The following is a 24380-nucleotide window of genomic DNA, read 5'->3' as shown; positions in this document are numbered from 1 at the left end:
CACGTCATAAGTACCAGCACACAAATTTAGCAACAATTCTGATCAAAAAAATCCAAAACATGCTCACCTAGCAGATGGATCTCATCTATGATAAGAATGGAAACTTTCTGAACATAGCTTCTGTTCTGCCAGCTTCTGCTGACACCATCCCACTTCTCTGGGGTAGTAACAATCAGGTCAGCTTGGGCAATAGCTCTCATATCAGGAGTCACATCTCCTGTCAACTCTACAACCCTGTAATCCAGAAAGACAGTGGCTTGGCTTTACAAAGATTTAGAACATCCTAATGTTCAAATATTAACTCCTAAACATTAACTCTTAAAGGAGAGGAGAAACAAAATTAACCAAAGTCATTTTGTTTATGGTCAACTACTTCTAACAGGATTTTCAGAATTGCTTTAAGTAAATAAACCTGTCTCTGTTTTCCTAGCAAACACCATATAAATACCATTCCTTAACAAAACCATATAAAAAGAAGAGGGTGAATATGAGTCCCAAACCATCTATGGTTAATTTTTCAAAATGAAGATAAAATAAGAATATTAGTAGTATATAACGTGAATCATAACATCCTGCCATACCCAGGATGAAAGCTTTCTAGAAAGCTACCAAGTTGCTGCCTCCTGTTCTGTATAGATCTCTGGTTTGAATAACGAGGATAGATTGTAGTGTATCTGCATTTGTTGGTGAAGTTCCATTAAGACTGGAGCAGAAATTATCCTGAGGTCATTTTTCAGGAAGATTAGCAGAGTTTTTCCAATTATTTGCCTTATTATCCTGACTAGTTCTACAAACAGCATTTGAGATGATCCATCATTTTAGACTGAATATAATGGATTTTTGACATTTCTATGACACATTCTACATCCAGTTGAACATATAATAAAAATTCCCCATAAAAAAGTGTGTATATTCTGTTCAAAATTTTAGTTACAAGTGACAGAGTAAATTTCAAAAAGGAAGTATTACCCGAAAATATTTTAAGATTATGAGGCAATTAATTTATCCTCACAGTCCATTAAAATAGCCAAAAAAATTAAAAAATTGCCAATTAATACGTCACTACTATGATAATAGCAGGAATCTCAGTGGTAATTTCATGTACACGGAAATTACACTCTTTCTATTGAAACATTTAACTTACAAAAAGAGCTATATATCTATACATAGGAAAGGAAAAGGGCCTAAATAATGCATCCAATGGATATAATTTTTAACTCAAGAACGTATGATTTTGTAAAGCATTAACATAACTGATATACCTTATATGTCATCTAATTAATGGCTGAACTCCAACACATGAGAAGATCAACAAGAAATTAGTGTTACCAAGGAATACAAGTATATCTAATTTATATATGAAGGACAATATATGAATACTAGTATACAGTTCATGCAACTCCTATGATTCCTTATAGCTGAGGTTTGTAAAGAACACTTATTTTGGATTGCAATTTCAATTTCCAAGGATGCTGCAGCGAAATCTGAGCTTCATATTTGTTATACTGGCAAGTAATGACAATGGGTATCAAAGTGTATCCCTTGTTTGACACCCGCTTTGACTGGGTATCCAAGTGTATCCCTTATTTAGTTTTGATTTTGCTATATAATATACAATCAAAACCTATTTTGAAACACTCAAAAGTATTCTGTAGATTTTATTCATACTTGATGGGCTGTTCTTTTGCTTCTCATTTCTCTTATTAGGTAAGGAGAAACATACTTTTTACCAAGTTTTTCTTCAATCCTAACTTTCCAGTCCTCAATTCTTTCACGAACGAGTGCTTTTAAGGGTGCGATATACACTGCCTGCAAAAGAGAAGTCACAAAACCAGAAGTTAAACAAGAAACCTTTAATAAAGTGTACCTGTAAAGAAAAAAATTATTTAATACTTGTGAGATTTGAACATACTCATTATCTATAAATTGATTAAGGTCTGAGTTCCTTAAATGACCTACAACAGGATTATATTTTTAAAACAGACTTAACACTTGAAAATACTGCTTTGTTTCCTGAGCCATTAACAAGCAAATTAATTAAGAAAGAGAAAGAATAATTTATTGAAATGGAAGTATTTACCGCACCATTTAATATCAAAACCCACTTATACAAATAACGCCATTTTTTGGCAGGACTGTAAAATCTGCAAGCTAACATTCTATAATAGAAATATTCAGAATTTCCACCAAGCAATATCTTACCTGATTTCTAGTTATATCGTTAAATTATTAAAACATTACCAATTCAATTAAAAAGCCGATTATTTTAAGCAAAATGTCACAATTTTTTCCTCAAATATGCCTGCTGCGCAGGAGGTAATACTCTGACAAGTAGAAACAATATTTGTTTACAGATTTATGGTTAAATAGTCTGAAGCTTTTGAACATGAAGAAAGTGCTATGTGAAGAATTCACATACATTCTTTAAAATATATGGCCAGGTTTTCAGCTTTATTAAAACCTAAAAGACATATTCCTTTGAGAACTGGCTATTTTGTAAGTCTAACAGATAAGCTGAAAATGTGTGACTGTCTTGTTTACCTCGCTTGGACTAACAAATCACATGAAGATATTGGAATTTCAAAGATGAATAAGGGATTTATGTACAAGATTTCTGTTAATTTCAAGGGTTATTCTTTGATTAAATCTCACAGTCAGATACAAATACCTTTTCCAAAGACTTTAAAGCTAAAATGTGGCTAACTAAGACAAGATGGCTATGTCAAGATACAGATATATCTTCACTTTGAAAACAAAACCCCAAAAGCTAAGTTGTTCACCTTTTAGACAATTTGTTTTAAGAAATAAAACACAGGGGCAAGCTGTAACAGAAAATTGGCTTTTAGTAATTAATTGCAACTTATTCGTTTAAATAAGAGAGGCTGGGCTAGTCGTATTCACATGGAGGGGAACTAATAGCTATAAAACAGTACTATTACTAGTAGAAAGAGATTAAAGCAGGAAATGCAGGTAAGTAAAGAAAACGAAATCCCATATGACGTGTTTTTAGATTTAACACCAGTTGTACACTGATTAATAAATAAAGCTGAAATAGAAGCATAATGTACGTAATGCAGTATCATTTTGTAACCAGACAGGTATAAATTGGAGAAAGCAAAATTCAGTTTGCCATAGTCTTTTTCTAGGCTTTTGTATTGCTGAAAACATGCCTATACAACATGGTTCTAGTAAACCTATTTTACAAACCTTTGATGTGGGATACTTGTTAAAAACTCTAAAGATGGCTAATTCAGCTGCAACAGTTTTTCCAGAACCTGTAGGTGCTCCAAGAAGAACATTACAGTCTGTGTGATAAAGCGTATGAAATATCTGGGTCTGGATAGGGTTGAAGTGTGTGAATTTGTACAGAACTTCATACTCCCGATGTCCCAAGGCTGTGACAGGCAAAGGTTGAAGATCTAGAAGCTCTAAAAACACAAAATAATCATAAGTGCATGATAAGAGATACCACGACATAACATAGTTTATTATGAAGATAAAGACATTAACCAATACTTTAGTGGAAAACAACTGCCATTGGAAATTATTTTACTTAATATCTCATATGACATAGAGTCCACATTTGGGTCATTGTTAACTTCGATGAGGACCAAGGAAAAGTTGATTTTATAGCTCTGAAGTATTTCTGGAAGTACTGCTGTTAGTATTCTGATAGCTGTGAACCATTCATTTGCATAAATTAATCTTTTTCTTAAAGCTGTTTCCTTTTATCCCAGTTGTAGTAAGTTCTAAACCCACTGTATCAGATTATATGCATGTCCAGCTTCTTATGATAACAGAATGCAGAGTCGAATGACAGCATGTGTAGTCTGTATATTTCAGATTCAAGGGAAAAACTCTCTTTAAGAAGGAAGGCTTCTTTGGAGTTTCTAAGTTGTTGGAGTAATACAAATCAGATTAGTACAACTAAATTTTGCATCTAATCCTTTAAACATGTAATTAAAGACATAATCTTAATAAATAAACAAACAGCCTTTCAATATATGATTCTCAATGTATCTTGATGGCATCTGCTATCCAAACAATTAGAGATTGTGGAATTTGGAAGATGATATATATAACCAGATTGGATTTGGAATCCTACCAAATTAAGGAGACTGCAGTGATTCTGCTATGCAGATGCTTGCTTTGAAGTTTGGTTTGGTTTTTTTTTTTTTTTTTTTGTGGCTGGACGTCTCATTGCCTTTTCAGGGTGCTTCACATTAAGGTATGATATGGGAGTCATAAAATCTAGTGAGGCAATGATGCCTAATATTCTTCACATGCTTTTCACTGATACCTTATGGCTGTTTTATCATTCCCACTGAAACTGTGATTTCTTGGGCTCTGTTGAGGAGAAAGAAGGTTTTTTGCCTAGCAGGGCCTCTACGTACTTCATTGTTGAGTGGGAACCAGATGGGAATTGAAATCAATTACCATAAATCCTAGAGGCTCCATAACTGGTGATGTGTAAATATCTTTCTGTTTCTTCTGAATAGTAGTCAGTGATCAGTCAATTAGATAAAAAGGTTACACATGCTTTTCCAGACAGCGTAGGTACAGTATAACAATAGCTAAACACTTCACAAACACATGTGAATTTATGCATGCCAAAGGACAACACCGTATGAGAACGGGGTATTTCTGAAGGCACTCACTTCATAGACTGCTAGATGAGCCAAATGTAATTACAGTGGAAAGGTTTTACAATGACATCAGGCACAATGAATGTATAAAGCAATTTATGTATCCAGAAAAAAAGAAGCAAAACACAAACATATGCTTCTGTGCCAAGTGTTAAAAAAGGAGGGGGAGGGGAAGGCCATGACTTGATCAGCAGTGCTGAGTTGAAATGTGATGTTCGGTACTGTAACAGTGCTTCCTGTGATGAATTTATTTTAGTAAAAATAATAAAATGTTTCATATTTTCAAAATTTTAACTCTGTTCATTTTTTTTCTTTGCTGAGTGCCAATTAAAATACAACCATCCACTCCAAGATTACTTTGAACCAGTCCAGAAGAAATGTAATGCTTACAAGCACTAAGATAAGACAAACTGTAACACAGAGATTTGCTTAGTTTTATATGATAGTTTCAATTTTCCTATGGTTTATAGAGAACATGGAGTAACTAAAAGGCTGGTACTATGTTGAGATGAAATGAGCTGCTTTTTGTTCAGGAATTTTAAATTTTAGAGAGCTTTAAAGTTAGTGAAGAAATGGTCTCAATAATACAAATATATCACAAAGTGGAATTCCACATACTTTTCTATGATGAAGCAGAAGTTAAGAGATTTATTGCACTATTATAAGGAAAATCAATAGCAACAAGATGAATTAAAACAAAATGATCAAATTTGAAGTTACCTGTGTGGGGTGGATGCCTCTCTGGAAGAATCAAATGTTGAAAATTTATGATACATACAGCCTCTGCTCCTAACCATCTATCGGACACAGCTCGAATGTAATATTGAGAAGGAAGAGGTTCAAAAATAGGGATTGTGAACACCAGCAGTTGAGGTTCTTTAGTAATGACCTAATGCAAACATGTAGACAATAATTACTGCACAGACAAATCAGTAACTTGAAAAATCATAGTTTGCCTCACTTCCATAAGCTTTACTGACACAAAGAAATAAAGTATGTGTGCAACTCCATGTGTAAAATGTTCACATGTTTATCAAATATTTCACCACTGGGAATAGATTTTGTTTCCATGGACTTCAAAATATAAAAATAAGGCTTGCTCTTCATCTTTTTCTTTAACAGACAAAACCATTACAGTCTTTCTTTTTTCACCTGGAAATAACTGTCCCACCAAAGGAGAAGAAAAAGGGACATCTGATATTATAAAACTTCTTTGTGGAAGTCCAAGCTTATCACATACATCTGAAACTGAAAGCTGTGCTACTGATTTGAAAATTTGTTTAGGTCAAAACATTGTTTGACTTTACAAATCCATATCTCACTAACTGGCTTTTTGTCTTGCTATGAGATTCGAATAAAATCCATTACCTGTTTTTTTTGAATAATGAAGTACTCTGAATGATAAATGTGATCATTAGTAGGGTCTTCTACCCAAATCCACCAGGGCTCTCCAACAGTGCCGTGTACCTTTAAGAGTAGAAAAGATAGCTTTGTTAGAGTTGTAATGAGCTTCTCTAGATTTGCTGGGTGTATCAGATATATTTCTAAATGTTGTAGGCTTACAAAGGAATACAGAAATATAGAGATGAGAGGTATGAACAATATGACATTTCTAATTAGATTAGTCTGTTTAATGATTATGTTTCAAGAAGAATTTGCTTAAGGAACGTATAACATAAATGGACATGATATAAATGCAACTGAAGCTAGTGCCTCAGCTGTTTATAAATAGACTGAATTCCCAGGGTTTCCTCTAGGCTTCTAAAAAAGGACTCCTTCTCCTTCCTCCTCTTTGTACTTCTGTGTTTGGATTCTGTATAGAGTATTGTCTTTTGCTATCCACTGTTCATTTTTCAGTCAAAACCATTCTCTCAGGAAAAACTGGACATTGAATTGTGACATTCCTCTCTCCTCCTCTCTCTCTTCCCCTCTCGTCTAGAAAGATACAGTAAGTGGATTCAGAAGGCTGTAGCTCTCGTCATTGCTACAGGTGAAGTGAGAAGAACATAAACAGAGCTCTCTCTTGATGATTCCCACACCACCTGGCAACACTTTATTCCATCCTAGATTTTTGTTTGCTTTGTTGTGTACCTTATTTTGCAATGCCAGCCACAAATCATATCTAGGTAGGATGCTCAGTTAAGCATTTTCGTTTCTTTGTCAGAATAAATAACTTGTGCCAATGTGCAAGCATTTTACAAAAGTATATAGGAAAAGAAGGAGAAAGCACAGTAAAGGACTATGGAAGACATACTATTAAATGAACATAGATTTTTGATGTTTCTGATGAGGACTGTGATAAGGTACAAAACTAGTATGAAGGTGAAAAAAAGTTGGAATTATTCCTAAACTCTAGTTAATAGGAGAAAACCCAAGAAAGCGCATAGTTGCTTCTAATAGCAATTTTAACGCTACAGGTATCTGGTATTGATTCACACAGCACACATTATTGTCAGCATAATTCATTATTTTGTATGTGTTGGAAAAAAGTCTGTACTGGCTTTTGAGGACAAAAATATGTCTTAGAACTTAAGTGCTTTTGTTTCTTTTTTAAAACATTGCACAATAGATTAGTACATGGACAGTAAAGACACTGACATTTATTTTCATTACATTTGAATTTCACTAGCAGCTTCACTAGGAACTGAAGCAGTGAAACTGAAAGGACATAGGTCAGTGCAGGCGACATTTTAAAAAACTGCAGAGACTATTACTTCATCAGAATTTAGGAGAATTTAAGAGAGGAAAGAAGTATTAAGGAAGGCGATACAGTTCAAAGGTCAGAAATTTTATCATCAACTGTAACAGCATCTTAGTTTTGGAGAGTCCTGTGACTAAGCTGCATGGGGAAAGAAGGGCAACGTGGGAACAGGCAACGCAACATGCACTCGAGTAATGATTCTCAAGAACTCCAGGGAGCTCTTCAGAACTGACGCATATCTGTATTTTGAGCAACCATTGTCCCAAAACTGCATGTCTGATATATGACTTGACTAATTAATACTACTTACGTTATTCTGTATTTCTGCTGGACTCCTCCTGGCTGCAGTAAGGCTTACTTGCTCTGTCTGGGTATGGATCTAGCCCTCTACTTCTAACTATAGTAAGAATTTTCCACTCGGACATGGCTCACATGCTTTTACTGAACTTAAGGGCTCCCAGCACTGAAAGCTGCAACCATTACAGATCAAAATGATGTCATATCTCAAAATTACCAAAACACATCTTTCTCTTGTAAAGACAAGTGCAAAATTTGTGATGAGATCATTCTAGAATTAAGTATCCAACTAAAGGAACAGTCTTAAAACCATTAATGTTAGCCAAGCGAGGTATTTCAGGTGAGTATGGTATTTAAATTTTTAATATTCTGATTTTATTTGACTACTCCCATTCTTTGAATGGAATCTTTGGCAGCTAGTTTTTGTGCCAATAACAGCTACACCTGTAAGTTTCTACCGTCTTCTTCTGAATAGCTTGCTAAAATAATGTGTGATGATGGAGAAGCAATTTCGGAGCATCAATGGTTGAATTTAAGACAGTTATCCATTTTTAGAGACTGTTAAGATGTAACAGCTTTTTTCGTTTATTTACTAGGATAGAAGTTTCATTTACCGAAGAAACAGGAAAATCAACAGCTACTTTACAAAAAGAAAAAAAAAAGAAAAAAAACTTCTCCAAGTTTTGATGAGTACCAATATAGAAATTCACATAAAAAGAGCTCCATAAGTTGAACTGATAAAGCAATCATAATATTTCCAAAGCAACCATCAGGAAAACGGTGTTAAGGGTCAGAGCAGAAATCTGATTTTTGCTGAAGTTTTGCTATAACTTCAGAAGTTCAGAATCAAAGTAAGAGAGTATAATTCTGTGTAGACCCCTTTTCAATTTGTAAAAATATAGAAGAATCTGATTTTGCAGAAAAACCTAAAAACGGATTGCGAAATTACTTTGTATTATGATACAGTTTAATATAAAGAACAGTCATGGGTTTTTTTGGTCTTTAATAGATTACAGGTAAAGTGGATGAAAGATTGAATAACAAAAATTTGTTTCAATCCTAAAAAGTAATGCTTGTTTTTCTTCTGAAGTATTGCACATAAATAAGGCAGCAAAAAATAACTCATGTTATAATTCATGTTAAGAATCCATTCAAATATTTCTGTAATAAATCCAGGTAGTGAACAAAATTTGAGTTTCTATATTTTGATCATTAATCTCCCATTCATAAGCTAACTTGGTGAAACTTTCAAAAGAAAAGAAAAGAAATTCTAAAATTTAGGGAAATTTTAGGCAGGGAAAATAAATTCTAAAATAATCTAAATGTTTGTGGAATAAAACTCTAATTTACTGGTGATTAAGGTAAATTTGTAATCTAAGGGATTTTGAAATAGTTTTTTAATAAAAGAACAGATATTTAATATCTACCGTTCAGAATAATTTATCTTAAGCATAAATCTCCTAAGCGTAAAAAAAAGAAAAATATGCTTGCCCATTTAGGTATCTTTGCCCTGTTTCTGTAGAAAGTTTCAGAAGTACCAGCAACAATACAATGCCCCCATGTGGACATTTATATTTAATTTAGATTTATCTTAAATCTATTTCTAATGAACAGATTCTGAATCAAAGGGTGTGCAACTAGTACAACTCCTTTCATATAAATCTGCACTATAAAATATAGATGAATATAATTCCAAACATATCTCAGTTTTTCTGTTCAGACAAGTTCCCAACAGAAAAAAAACAGGCACTGATGTTGTGAATGTACACTTGTAAAGCCGTAAAGAGCAGCAGAACTTGGCATACATGAACTGTATTTCAAGGCTTTATTTTCTGTGTTTGACATTCATTCATACTTCAGAGCACCATCTGTGCCTCCCTTTTTCTTGCTTCTCCTTTTTGGGCATATAACTCAAATCTATGTGTGACTACTATTAATATTCAGTATAAACACTTGCTTCAACATATTATAAACAGCGCAATCCTGTAACAATTAATGGAAATAAAATGATGATCTTTGGGTGCCTTCTTCTAGAAAAGTCTTAAAGGTCATTCCATTCCTATTACCAAATTTGCTTTTTAGCTAGAATAACTATTTTTTTCCTTAACCGAACAGCTATGGACTCCTTGTGATCATCTCCTTTAATGAAGCTAAATTAATGCTTCCCGTCCTTCCTCCACCTCTTTTTCGTTTTTACCTGATCGTTCCACGTGAAGTCAGGAGTGATGTTCAGCCGAACTCGGAGCACTGTGCGAGTAATTGGCTGAATCGTTGCTTCCATTATGATGGAGGGGATTTGATGGACACACTGCTTTACCTTTAACCCAATCTTCACATGATGCAGCATATGACCTGCCAAGAAAACATTAGGTGTAACCAATTTGCATTTCCAGGAAAAATAATACAACTCCGACTTTCAAATAGGCTTTTAGAGAGGAGTATTATTGCTTGCTTGTTTTGCTCTTAGGTGCGTAAATGTCTGACTCTCCTGACCTGGCATGTCTGAATATTTTGTAATACTTAACTTGAATTAGCAATTTAGACCCTAGAAAAATCAGTATTAACCCCTCTGTTGCCTATAACTAAGGGGTTAAAATAACTATTAAGAATTCACACTGAAAACATATTATGTCAAGCCACTTCCCTTTCCTTTCCTGACTTTTTGACCAAGCTCTTACCAAGCCATATAGTTCTTTTTTAAAGCATGAATACTGACCTTTTACTTAATGAAGGACACACATTTGAACTTCTGCAATTCCTGTGTAGTGATTCAAAGTAGACAGAACGCTTTTAATGAAACTGGCTAAAGGTAGTTAACAGCTTTAAAATGTACACAACTAGTAAACATATCACAGTAGCTCTATCTTTCAGAATACACCAGTGTGTAACTGAGACAAAGGAAAAACTAAACGTTGCAGTGCTTTTTATTTTCTGTCACAGTCATTTGTAACTAAGGCAATAAAATGCTTATATTTAATAAAAAAATTTCCTACTTGTATTTCATAGCTGAAATCTCTGCTCCCTTGCTCTTCATTTTAAATATAAAACAAGGTATGTAGCAGTGATTTCTCTTTTTCCTGAAAAATATTGCAACTTCTAGCTTATTTAGGGAAAGAAGGTTGATTTATCACATGTTCGCCGAAATTGCTTATACAATTATGTGGAGTGTATTTTAAATTTTAATTGCAATGGATATAAGTACTCACTGTTAAAGGCTACCTTACAAAAGGCTACTGATACTTTCTGATATCATTATGTGGTTCCTGTGCAAGCTTTCCCATTAAAAATAAAAAAAAGAAGACAAAAAAGAGAGGAAATCCTATTATTTGCACTATGTGCAAAGTGAAAGGTGATACAAACTTTTTCTTGCTATGACATGAAATTTAGGAGCATAATAGCTTGCAATTCCTAATTTTTTTATATTGATCCTGACTTTCCCTCTTTGGTTTTATTTAACAAACTGGCAGATTTTGCCTCACACGAGTGTATCTATACTCTGAAGTAATGAACGGTGATCTTGCTTAAGAAGCAAATCCCTAATGCAAAAATTTTAACACATATTTAATCAGTTTAATTTGCAGTTAGTAAAATAAGGGCACCTCCAGCAAGTGGATTACTAAAACCCAAAACAATTATATTGGTACAACTTGGTGATATATGCAGTATTATAACATACTTGCACTGTGACTAGCTTTTGCAATTAGACGTAAAACTTCAGAAATTGTGTTAAATAAAGGTAGGTGCCAAATATTCAAAGATATGAATCAATAAGCTTATGTAGGCAAGTACGCTTTTTCATGCCAAAAATTACTTTCTGTATCACAATATGTGAGGTGTTTGTACAGGACAGCAACGAAGTTTTGTACACTTATGTTAGGGGACAATAAGGCTCCTCTCCCAACTACTGTAAAATACTATAAAACTCTCTCTTCCCCCTACCCCCTCCTTTGTTTTAAATAGTCACATTATGAGAAACTATTGATGGCATTTAAGAAATACTAAAACTTTCGGAACAAAAGCTGTCTATTTGAGAAAATAGGTATGCTTAGAAGAAATTTTGCTTATTCCACAACGATTGTCATCTGTATTCTGAAAAACCAGAAGTATTTATCTCAGATAACACAGTGATTTCTTGGCTTTCTGGAAACTCCATGATTACACTGCAACAGAGCATAGATTGGTGTTGACCAATTTGTGGTACACCGGGATCCAGGATCTGTGCACACAACACACTCTTCATTCACTGGGAGAGCTGGCACGTGTCTGATGCTTTTACCTCTCCCTAAGCCATGGACCGAGTTAGCCAGATAGCTCCTGTCTGTTTTATTCTATCATCTCCAAGGTCACAATAACATTAGAAAGGAAGAAACCCTAAGACTGAAAACTAGTCCTACGGAGTCAGACAACAAGGCAGCACCTGGAAGCTGTGCCTTTTCTCATTTCCACATGGCTTTGAATTCAAATAAAAATAAGGTGGCTGCCAGGCAAGCACTTCCTTCACACCCTTGGTGTCAGAAAGAGAGGCTCGACAGGACGAACCATGCCAAGTAACAGCACTGCAGAGAGAAGCACACATCAATTTGCTTTGATGTTTAGAAGGCTGAACATGAAATATCATTACATATAGTCAGCAATGACCTGTTTTCACAGTAAAATCCTACTCTCACCTACTTTCAAACTAAGTTAATCTAAAACTAGACATTTTATAGGTATATATTGATACATTGCCATCTTATCAATATTAGTTTTACTACGTTGAAGGAAGCAAAACTGGTTTTGCATCTTAATACAAAATGTCTTGCTTCTCCAAGGGCAGGTATGGGGAGAAAGAAGCATAAAAAAGGAAAAGAAAAAACCACTAATACAATTAATGGAAAAGAATATTAAGTATTAAAAAGACTTCACAAATACACAACAAATTAACAAATCTGAATAAAAAAGTGCTATAAGGCTTCTGAATAGAAAAGCACTGATGCTAGCACTAGAAATAAAATTATATTTTTAATACATTTAAAATTACTATATATTATAATACACAGTTAAAGTAAGCTTTTAAAATTTTCTCATAGTCTTTTGGCTTATAAATAAAAATATAGCCTCTAATTCTGCAAACTTTTACATATTTATTCAACTTTTCTCCAACCCAAATTAGGCATGTAACAAACCTTCTAAGTTAGGAATGTAGTTTTCTTGTCAAATGAGAGAAATATCAACTCAGAGGTCATAACTTCTAAAAAGCAGTGACTATGAATTGTATTTGTATTGTAAAATTAGATTTTTAAAAAAATGGCAGTTTGTTTCTGAACAACCTGGCAATAACAGGTGCAAAGAAAGCCCAAATAAGAAAAATACACTAAGACAGGAAAAATAAATACATTATAAACAATTTTTTTTTTCAACCTCAACCAGCTGGTGGACAGTTTGTGCACAATAGTCTATACACTCATACTAGAAATTGACATTATATCTATCAGTAGGCTTGTGGATTGTCTCATTATCGAAGTGTCAAATTCTTAAAAAAATTCCATTAAGGTTTTGCCGCAATGACACATGTGTTCAATGAAAATTAATGCAGTGTTTCAGAAGCAGGTCATTTATTGATAGTATACCAGGACATAATAATCTGCTTTTATTCTTTTTCACGATAACAGTATTTCAATAAAAAAAAAAAGGCCATATTTTGCCAACTGAGAAAAATAAACAGATGCCTTTTATAGTAGTGTATTATGTAATGTGAGCAAGAAGAGAAGCATAGGTCAACATAAATATGTATATATATACATATGTGTAAATACATGTAAACATATATCTCCTTTCCACATGTGTTCTGGGGTTGGCAGGACATGGGCTAGTCTTACCCTCAAAGCTGTGCTGTATTACAAGCCGCGGAGACTGAATAAACCTTCTTTATTGGACAGACCATAACACCATATTAATGTGTTTACATGGATTCCAGACCAGAGTGGGCATATTAATGAATGGCTCAGATTTAGTTCTAACTTGTCCATTGATTACTAATAGTTTAAGCAGATCAGCGTTGCCAGTTTCTCACCTATTTCATCTTTTCTCATGTCCTTCATCTTGTCTACAGTGAGATTCTTCTCTTCCAACTTTGAGAGGACTGATGGTGGTAACACTGAGAACTGTCTCAAAGGACTAACCCAGCCCCACAGTCGCTTGTCAATGACTTTGCTGAGATTCAGTAGTCGATATGTCATTGCAGGCCAACGTTTCCTAAGGGCAATCTCAAAAAGAGCTCGAACAATACGAGCTGCATTCTGGAGAGTGAAAAAAAAAAAAAGCAAAAATGTTATAATTCTCTCAAGTATTCTTTGTAAAATGAAAAGGATCTCATAGACTCATCTTTGACAAACCATAACAATAGATTTTTCTTTTCAAACTTATTTCAAACATTATTGAAAACTTTATTTTTTCCATCACTGCCTAGTGGCAGAACTACCTCATGATTGCCTGCAGAAATTATGAAAAGAAACATGTGCAACTAATTAAAGCTGTAGTGGCAGGTCTGCCACAGAATTTTGATCACAGTTATGCTACCATTAGCAAGTTCTAAACTCATTGTGTTTGAATCACTTCTGAAACAAATTTGCTTACCATACTTAATATCTTCCTCTTTCTTCCCCCGTGTAATATGTATCTGCAAACTCAGTTTATATGGAAATTTAAGTTTTAAATTTCACTTCAGTTGTGCTTCCATAATAGCATTCCATTTCATACTGAATTTCACAACACTTGCACAGAAGTTTAACAGTAGTGACTTTTTTTTTAAACGTGTTACTATCTTCTGAGACTACTGTATAACAAAAATGTATAAATCTGCCTTGGACTTGGAAAATAAATTATAAACATAAGCTTGAATGATGTCAGTCTTATACTGAAAATGTAAGTTATGATATTGCTTTCATAAACTTATCAAGATGTATTATGAAGCGGTGGGGTTTTTTTGTGTTTTTTTTTTTTTTGGCCTACCAGTACTATGCCTGGATTAGCAATTCTGTTCTTGATTCATTGAAAAGAATACAATCATTCTCTACTGTCTCTGCAATGCCAACAGGAATAAAAATAGAAAATTATTTGGTCATGATAGGAAGCATATGTTACTAAAGAAGCACATTTCTTTTACTTAGAAAGGATGAATGATTTTCTTAATAGTTACTATCCAATTAAAAAAAATTCACAATTTGTAGCACTGGTTCCGCATGTACAATTTATGAAGATCTGAGAAGACGACCATGTTGCCTCACTAAAAATGCTGTAATTGCGACAAATAAAAGCAATTGTCTTGAAAGCAAGGATTAAAAGAATCATACTGGAAATGATCTTGCTGTGCAAGTACCACAATTTTTATGATGTGCATAATGATTTCAGAATTTTTCCATTTATACCTACACGTGATACGAAATGTAAACACTTCTGAACAAGGTAATGTTAGTACGAAAATCTTGCTGAAGAATATGTATACTTTTGAATATTTGACTCTCATCTTTAGCACCAACTCAATGCAATTTTAAAATCAATTCTTTCCAAAATGATTTTGTAAGGATGAGACAAAAATGATTCAGTGCAATATGTTGCTGACTGTTAAAAAGGAAAAAAAAAGGAATAAAAAAGAGAGACACAGGATAGGCTAAAAGGTAAGATTTTATAATATATTTTCCACATTCATTATTGTTGCACATCTAGGATTGTCTACGAGCATTTTGCCACTTTGAGTTCTTTGGGATCGAGAATTTTAAACTTTCAAGCAACACCCCTTTCTTTCCGAGATGGGCTCTAGTTGTGTAAGCAAGCAGTTCTGTGTCACAGACTCGCAGTTCTCATATTATTCTGTGTAATAACTAAACACGCTGTATAACTATCAACCATCCAGGTGTCAAATCAAGCTGACAAACAAACAGACTCATATGTAAATTTGCGTGATTACGTCTAGCGATAAAATTGTAATAGCACATCTTTCTTGTGTCAACCGAGGTATGTGGATGAAACACAAATTATGTTTTGCAGAATGAAATACAGAAGTAAACAAAACATAAAACCAGATTGCAACCGTTTTCCAGATTTAGAAGAAAACCCAGTAAATTAAGAATAACATTTCTGTGCAATCGCAGTTAGAACTACTAAATATAATAAGACTACGGGGGAATAAGAACAAAAAGGACATTCATAATTAACAAAAAATGCAATAGTCTCCCAGCGTAGGCTTTTGCAAATCTTTTCTACTTAAATTATTATACCACAGATGTGCACACACACAAGGCTTTGATTTTCAAATCAATTTGCATAAAAATGTACAAAAATTTTGCAGATCAAGGCCTACTTACATAATTGTAAACACTTGTGAGAACGAAAACAGCAGAAGACAGCAGAAGATAAGTAAAAAATACCGTTTTTACCTGTGCAACATACGCAGAATCTGAAATAAGGGAGAAGCTGTCCATCTCCCCTCTGCTAATATATGTTTGAAGGAGGATATTTATTTTTCCATAATTGTTTTCCACACCTCCTGGAGCAGGAAGTTCACAGAAATCATTCAGTAAGGTATCCAGCTCTTCTATTTCTTCTTCTCTTACCTAAAACACAATTATACATTATGAAGAGTCTGGAGCAATTTGATAAAAATTTTTACACTGAAATCAAATTTTCCTTATAACATAGTTACATTATATTTAAATGGAGTCTCTAGTTTTAAAGAAAAAAAAAAAAAAGAAGAAAAAAAGCAGCAAACCTACATCTTCCACAATGTAGCTAATAGACCATAATTGAAACTATCTTAATAGTGACACAATTACATTTTATTATTCATCACCATCTATTAAGGTTGCCATTGACATACAAAAATTTGATATGCCACAAAAATTGAATCTTCTGACCCTACCATCCTTCATCTGATGAGATTTCATTTTTTATTTGACCAGAGTAAAACCTCTGTCCATCTGGATTAGGGCAATCTTGAATTAACATTAAATGTACTCATTATAGTTACATAGTTTGCATGTGGCGTAATACGTTTTTAACTCAAAACTGTGAAGTACTATGATTCATGATATTAAAATTTTCACTGTTAATAAGATTAAGTCTTAATATGAGTAAAGAAATATTCATATCTATGGTTTGAATAATGCATAACATTTCACATTCTAACTGATGACCCTCGCATGGCAAAACCAGCATAAATCTACATATTCTTTGATTTACTGATAGCCTGTTAGTGTAAAACTTATTTAAAGAGGGTAAATGTTTGGTCCCTGCAGGGAACCAGCTGAAAGTAATTTTCATTTGGACCTGACTACCTGACATACAAAAGACCCTAAGACAATTGGGTTAAAATCCCCAACTATGCAGCCACTGGCCCTACAGGAAAGAAAAAGGTGAAGGACACAACCAGCACAGATGACTCCAGTGTCAGGGGAATATTATACTCTGCTTACAACAGCATTTTTGATAATTTTTTTTCTGCTCTTGCATAGCACAGCACAGGTCAAATCCAGATCTGTATTTCAGCTAATGGTGCCTTACCTATCTCAAAATACAGAATTTTAAAAGGCATTATGGAGACATGATTCATATTAACAAAAGTCACAATTTTTATCACACAGTGGGGTAAATCCTGAATTATTCTTGTGAAAATCAGTTACTAGTTTTAACATTCAGAGCTGCACAGCAAATGAATCACAAAATAATGGAAATGATGTTGCACTGATGCCATACAATAAAAATATGAGAAAGCGAACTAGAAAAGGTATGCTTCAGTTAAGAAGCATTACTACTAACTTTATTACAAATATAGAAACATACCACATCATATTTTCCATATGCTTTCCTTTTAAATATTCAATTATGCTAAATTTAGACCTAGCAAAGCAATATCACTATCATAAAAATCCCCTTCTAGCTTGGAAAATGTTGCATGTATCACTGTGAAACCTCACCGCTTATTATCTTCTATAATAGAAGAGATTAGAGCAAAATAGAATTTCTCCATTAGATAAAGAGATCGTAATACTCAGACAATGTGTGCAAATATGTAAATATGTAGATGGTGAGGGATTCACACTGCCAGATCGCAGAGCCAGGTGAATGAGAGCCAACTCTGATCTGAAAGTTGTATAATTGTGGTAAAATGGCATTGAGCCCGAGCTAATAAACCCTGTGGAGTCTGGCTCGCACCTCTATGAGATGGAAGCATGGGCAAACAAGCTCATGCCGGTTTGCAATGTATTGTCTTGTGTCCTACTCACACGGGAGGCAAAAAGGGAGGCTGGAATTGAATGGGGTATGATAGTACAGTAATCGTCTAGCCTGCACAACAAAATCTTTTACAACAACTTTCTAGATTGCAAATTTATGTAGATTAACAAAATTTATCATTCTTCTAAACTAATATTGTTTTCTGCATGAAGTATATCACAGAGTTAACTTCAGTGAGTCCTGCCTCGCTTCTGATAAAGCACATTGCTCAGGGAGACATCTAATAATGGTTTAAACTTCAAACAAAAAAACTATCTCATCCCTGGGTACACCATTCCAATGGACACTTAGCTTCACCTGTTAATAATTGAGGAGCTGAAGAGCTCTTAAAAGCATTTAAAAGGAATTCTCAAAGATCCATAACTAGTTATTAAATGTGCACTATAGTTCAAGCTGAACTACATATAAATTTGAGTGAGAGTATATATAGTTCTTGGCAATTATGCCTACTTAGAAATGGTGCTTAATATTTAACAAAACTTGGGTCTATAGATACTATTTATGGAGTGAGTAGTATAGAAGTGTCTAGTTCAAAAACATATTCTTTGTATGAAAGGATACAACTTTACCTTTATCTGTTCAAATTCTTCAGCTTTTGATACTATAGCAAGAATATCACCATCTGTTTTGTGAGCGTCAAACAATTCATTGAAAGTCTGTTAGAATAAAATGAATTCATTTAACACTGACAATAAAAATATACAAATAGCACAAGAGAAAGAAACATTAACCAAGATTTTAAAAGGCATATAAGGTTAAAATGTAAGCTACTGGAAGACCACAGTGATGTAATTTAAACAGGAACAATTTCCAGAATGACTTTTTGGTACTTGCAGAAGAACAGTCCCTCTAAACTTAGGCACCCTAAAATTGAGACATATGTAATCTATGGCCATTTCAAAAAAAGTCTGGGACATATTTGAGTGAATAAATCTGTGAGACTAATTATACTAAGTGACAGTAAACAGTTAAAATTATTAATGCCAAGTCTTCAGCTTTTATTCAAGAAAAAGACCTATTTTCTACAAAAGAATGGTTTTAAGATGAATGTGTACATCAAATTAAGCTTCCAATACAAAATTCCACAAAACTTTTGTACAAATGCATCTTCCTTACAAGCTTACAACACAATCTGGTTATAGTGCCAAAAATTGCTTAAGATGGGGAACCTGCTAGGATTTTCATGCAGAAAAACTTTTCTGTTATCAGACTCTATTCTTGAATATGCTATGATGTACCAATGGTTGCATACACTGTTGATATCATGTTGATATCAAAATGTTTCTTATAATCCACCTAAAAGAAGGCAGAGAATATAGGAATTTCAAGTCTCACTTCACACCAAGTTTAATTTTTCAGTGTTGTTTGATACATTGTTTCTTTCTTTTCCCTCTCTATTCCCTCTCTCCCCTTTTCAATAAATATGATTTGAAAATATATTGAACAAATCAGCTACATATTCTGTAATATCTTACAACTATTTTAAGTATAGGTTCAAAAAGAAGGAAAAACCCCCAGAAATAGAACATCATATTTTACCTCTATAGTATTGTATTTAATATAGTAGTGGCTGGCAGTTCTGCCTAAATCTGTTGAAGAAAAAAAGCCAGTTCGTTCTTCAAAGCGAATCATGCGGGCTTTGTCCAGTTTTCTGCCGACTTCAATTACCAATTGTTTTCTGTGCTTTTCTAGACCTGGATCCATCTAGACACAAAAGGCACACATTTATTTGCATAGAAGGAAAAAAAAGTGTTAAATAAATAATTTTATTGAGATAACCCAGTCCTACAAAGCCAGAAATCAAACAAAGGGAAAGTACAGTTATTAAGTCAAGATTTTCCTGAGATCTCACTAATAACAGTTACGTTGACATTACTGACCAAAACCAGCCTGTACAGGACAAAATAATCAGAATAATATTTCTTTTACAATGCTTTGAGATTATCAATACAATGTAGACTAATATTACTTATGAAACAGCATGATTAAGAAACAAATTTACATTTAAGTTTTTGAAAGAAATTGTAATGATAAAATTCTTCATGAAATTATCATTACTGTATCACTTCACAAAACCATGCCATCTTATGGTATCTCCTATTTACTTATGAAAATGGCTGAAGATATTCCCTGTTTGGGTATCTGACATGAAGATGGTTCTAACTGTATCTCAAATAGAATAATCTTCAAATTAGATGGCTGGAAAATGTTTACCAGCAAAAAACCTCTGATGTCCCCAAAAGCTTTGGGTATGTCAGCTGGGATATTCTAATTATTGAGTTATAGATGTACTGTATAAACATTCACGTTAAAAGCACACAAGGAGCTTGCTGTGCTCAACACTACTTCTATTCATATCAAAGTTCAGGAACTTGGATGTTTTTTCCGAGCAATAACGTACATTATCTCATTAGTACATACAAAGCAGGACAAAACTGCCATCTCAGTGGGACTGCTGTATAATTGTGCGTTCCACAGCATGCCCCTAGGATACTCAGACTGAGAGGGATGGGTGAAAAGGGATTCATAGTCATGTTAACCCTCTGGTGTATGTGCACCTGAGATATGGCTTTAATTACACAAGCAACGATTAGTCACCAAATTCAAAAAGACTGACATTCTGTTCTAGTCCACAAGCAGCACTGTTATTTCAGGGCTTGTATAGTTCAGATTTCCTACAGAGCAAGTCATTCCAGTCCTTTTGGTAAATCTGCACCAGAGATGTATGACAAAGGCTGCAAAAAGGAACAGGCTTTAAGAATTGCTATGCTCTGGTTTGCTCTGGTTTTCCCTGGGCCAGGATTCAGTTTCATCTTTGCACCGAAGTGCTTCACCTCGTATTCACTGAAGCTGCAGACGAATACAGTCATGTCCACAAAGCAGCCGCAAGAGTAGTTCCTAATATTCTCTGTCTTTGCCAGTTACTCTGAAGCTATTTCTCCTTAGTTATGGCTTGCCTCAGTTTCAAGTCAAAAGCCAAGATGACAAAGGTCTAGAGTGCTTTTCTCAATAGCGAGTCATGGGTTGAGGTCAGATTTCAGAGCAGAGGTGGTCAAAAAAAAAAGTGATCAGGATGCCAGATGTTTAACATATCTTAAAAAAAAAAGGGGGGGGAAATAATTAAAAAAAAAAATCAAAACGCTTCCATACTCCTCTGCCAGCCCAAATTACCTGCCAATCTTTTCCTTACATCCAGAAAAGCTAAAGTTGTAACAGTAGACTAACATTTTTTACAAATACAAAGGTTTTAACTTTAAAGGAAAGGTCACCAACTTGAAAAGGCTGTGAAACAATATTGCAGTCTAGAGAATCCATGGTTAGCACCCTTCCCATTGAACACGCATAATTAGAAATCCCACAGAGTAAAAGATCCAGCCGAGAACAGCTTTAAGCCATACTCTTAAAAACGAGCCTTGGCATGTCCACAGCAAGAAACTGAGCTGTTCTGGAGTATATGGAAAGTCAAGAATGCATGATAAAGTACATTATTATTCACATTGTTTTCTCCAGCTAATGGAGAGAAGTGTTAGGGACAAGCTCCTCTGACTTTTACAGATGTTCTAAACATAAACATACAGTTTACAGGGATAAAAAGCTTTGCTTACTGTGGGAACACGAGAGAGTGGAACCAAAAAGAGGAGAAAACAAACGAAGGGGTTACCTTAAAAAAAACTCATCTACCTTTGGAACCCTAAAAGGATGAGAAAATGCCTGTAATTCATACCACAGGCTTCACTAATATGACACTCAGTTTGCTCCACTTTTCCCTTCCTCCCTTTGTTTCTTCTTGCTGCTCATCATAAATTTTGGCCATTTTCCCAACTCAGTAAAAGGCATTATTGACACTTCTGGCAAACAACTTGAAAAGTCACAAATCAAAGCAGTGGGCCTGGAGTAGCCTACTCCTAAGCACAGCCCAGAAACGGGCTAGGTGGGGAACACAAATATCCCGAAGGTAACACGTGGGGTGCAGAATGTGTCAGTGCATGGCAGGTGCGTGCTTGCCCTGGTCTCCCTGTGCACTACAACACACCCTTTTTGTGTGGACAGTCTGGACCTTTTGTGTTTTAAAGTAATGACTGGATGTGGCGAGCGCCTGTGGAAAGGGAAAGGAGAAGGAGTTTTCATCTTCTTAGCCCTACTGTACAGCTGTGAAGAGTGTGACCCATGATGGTTATGCAGATATATGGATTTTGAATGGGTAACGCTGGCTGTCAGCCAAAACAAAGATAGAAATTGGCACGCTGCAACATTACAAAGAGGCAATAAGATACCAATTATGAAAATTGGATACCTATAACCAGAACAGAAGGAATAGAATGGCCTAAGTGAGCAAATCTGTGGTTATGCCTGCATCTGGCACTATACCATCCGTATACTGTCTATAACGCGTTAGCTTTGAAGTTTAAAACTGGTTTATCTAGAAAATAAGGGGATTGGCATTGGTTTTGCTCCTACATGAATGGATAACACTTCAAATTGATATAATTTGTTACTGCCTTAACACAAAAATAGGAACATCTATTACTGGCACATCAAATCAGAAGGGGTAGAAAGGAAGTTAGTGGCAGGAAAAGACAAGTGCTGGCAACCTCCTGGCAACCTCCACTTTTCTCAGCAGCTGAATAAAAAAACAAAAGCAAGGGGAGGGGATGCAACTCTTGATCATTATTTTTTAAATTGATAAAAAAATATTTGTTAGTGTTTTATTACTTTGTTTCAACGGTTATTACCAGCATGGTTGCATTTCTTTTCGTCTAAAATTTGTTAATAACAGTGGTCGAAAATACCTGATAAAAAAATAAAAAGAAGGAATTTATAGGAATGGGACAACATTCTTCTTACTAGCAAAGCAATTTTTGCTGTTCATTTACTTTGTGATTTGTGTTATATAGTGTTATATTAACAACTGGTAATGTACTGTAAGGCTTTTTTATAGAAAAGACTTGAGATGCCCAGAATTCTAAGGTGTCTGCAGAAGATTGCTTTAACAATAGCCTACCTACTTCCTCTTCAGCTTCCCCTATCAGACACAAAAGCTACCCCAAAAATATCTCCTGACATATATCTCTACATGTGACAATGATGGGAACTGCTGGTCACAATATCATGACAAATTATGAAGTCACAAAACAGATTCAGGACATGTGAAATAAACTGCAGTTACCATACAGTTGTGAGAGTTTCACCTGCATTTGGCTTAATTATGCTGTCTAAACTATATTAACACAGATTATAAACAGCTGTACAGAAAAAAGGAATACTATTTAGATCATCTATGAACTATGCAACTTCCTAAAATTTACAGATAATGAATTAAACTTGAAGGAAACCTTATGTGCTCTGATTTATATCACTACATAGAACACTTCTAAATAAACAAAACAAAAAATTAATAAAAAAATCTTATTATTACTAAATCACAAGAGAGAAAAAAAAATCCAATTAAAAATGTCATTTTATAATTTACAAGATATCATGGGATGAAACATTCTAAACCAAAAGCTGATGGGGTGGGGGGGAAAGCAAGTAACGTAAGAATGCTGTATTTTATCATTTATATCTAGCCTATAATACTGAAACACTGACAATAACTGAAGTTAAAGTAACTGTCTGATAAGAATTAACGTTGTCCTTTGGAGTATAACTTGGCCAGTTAAAATGTATTTTTTATGCGAACAGAAGGGGCCTCTTCATTTAGTGTTGAAAATACTCTGCTACGGAAAATATCTTCCTTTTTCTAAGCACTTTAAAAGAATTGCTGATGTCAGGTAAGTAGAAATAGCAAATATTTATCCTCACATCAGGGAAGGATTAGAGACCCAGAACAGGTTACAGATTTTTTTTAAAATGCATTTTATACCTGATAAGCTTTGTGACTGATGCCATATACTAATGGATTTGCTCTCATCCGTACATAAAGATAAGTGTAACTTATCCACTTTACTGCTTCTTCCACATTAGTTACTGTTCCAAGAGCAATCTGGAAGGAAGAAAAGAGACAAAATTAAATGTATATGCTATAGCTGAACATAAATATTTGGCTAAAACCACACAGAATTCAGATCGTTAGCACTAGATTAAACAAAGTGTCAATATGTTTCCAACTTAAATTATTTTAAAATAATCATAGACAATAACTTGAACCATTTATACATTTTCATCCTATGAACATCTAATAACACGGTATGTTCTGTGACATAATATTATAGATACGGTGCTCCACACGATCTTTCCTACACCACTTACAATTTTTAGAATTCAAAGATGATACAGAGCAAGCTTGTTATATAAAAGACAAACAAAATAACATAATTCTTTAGTGAATATGCTCAGGGTAATTTAAGTAAGAGTACCTTAAAAAAATAATCTACATTTAAAAGATTAACTTTTCATACCAATGTAAAAGCGATTTCCAGTTCAAGTCCTAAATGAAATGATACCGACAATCTTTAGGATTTTCTTCA

General features: G+C 34.2%; 1 protein-coding gene across 2 annotated transcripts in view; it reads right to left on the bottom strand.

The window, feature by feature from the left end:
* Positions 1–24380, bottom strand: part of ASCC3 (activating signal cointegrator 1 complex subunit 3) — a 276745-nt gene that overhangs the window by 71421 nt on the left and 180944 nt on the right. For both annotated transcript variants that reach the window (XM_074581044.1, XM_074581045.1), the window contains exons 17-27: positions 23777–23896; positions 19453–19617; positions 18483–18569; positions 16059–16235; positions 13697–13922; positions 9842–9996; positions 6015–6113; positions 5367–5535; positions 3208–3428; positions 1724–1809; positions 68–234 (exon numbers count right to left, since the gene is read on the bottom strand). In XM_074581044.1, coding sequence (XP_074437145.1) covers positions 68–234; positions 1724–1809; positions 3208–3428; positions 5367–5535; positions 6015–6113; positions 9842–9996; positions 13697–13922; positions 16059–16235; positions 18483–18569; positions 19453–19617; positions 23777–23896 — 1672 coding nt within the window. The remainder of the gene's footprint in view (positions 1–67; positions 235–1723; positions 1810–3207; positions 3429–5366; positions 5536–6014; positions 6114–9841; positions 9997–13696; positions 13923–16058; positions 16236–18482; positions 18570–19452; positions 19618–23776; positions 23897–24380) is intronic.

Source organism: Larus michahellis, chromosome 3, assembly GCF_964199755.1.
Source record: "Larus michahellis chromosome 3, bLarMic1.1, whole genome shotgun sequence".
Classification (NCBI taxonomy): domain Eukaryota; kingdom Metazoa; phylum Chordata; class Aves; order Charadriiformes; family Laridae; genus Larus; species Larus michahellis.
Note: the sequence above shows the minus strand (reverse complement) of the source record. Positions and strands in the feature narration are given on the sequence as shown.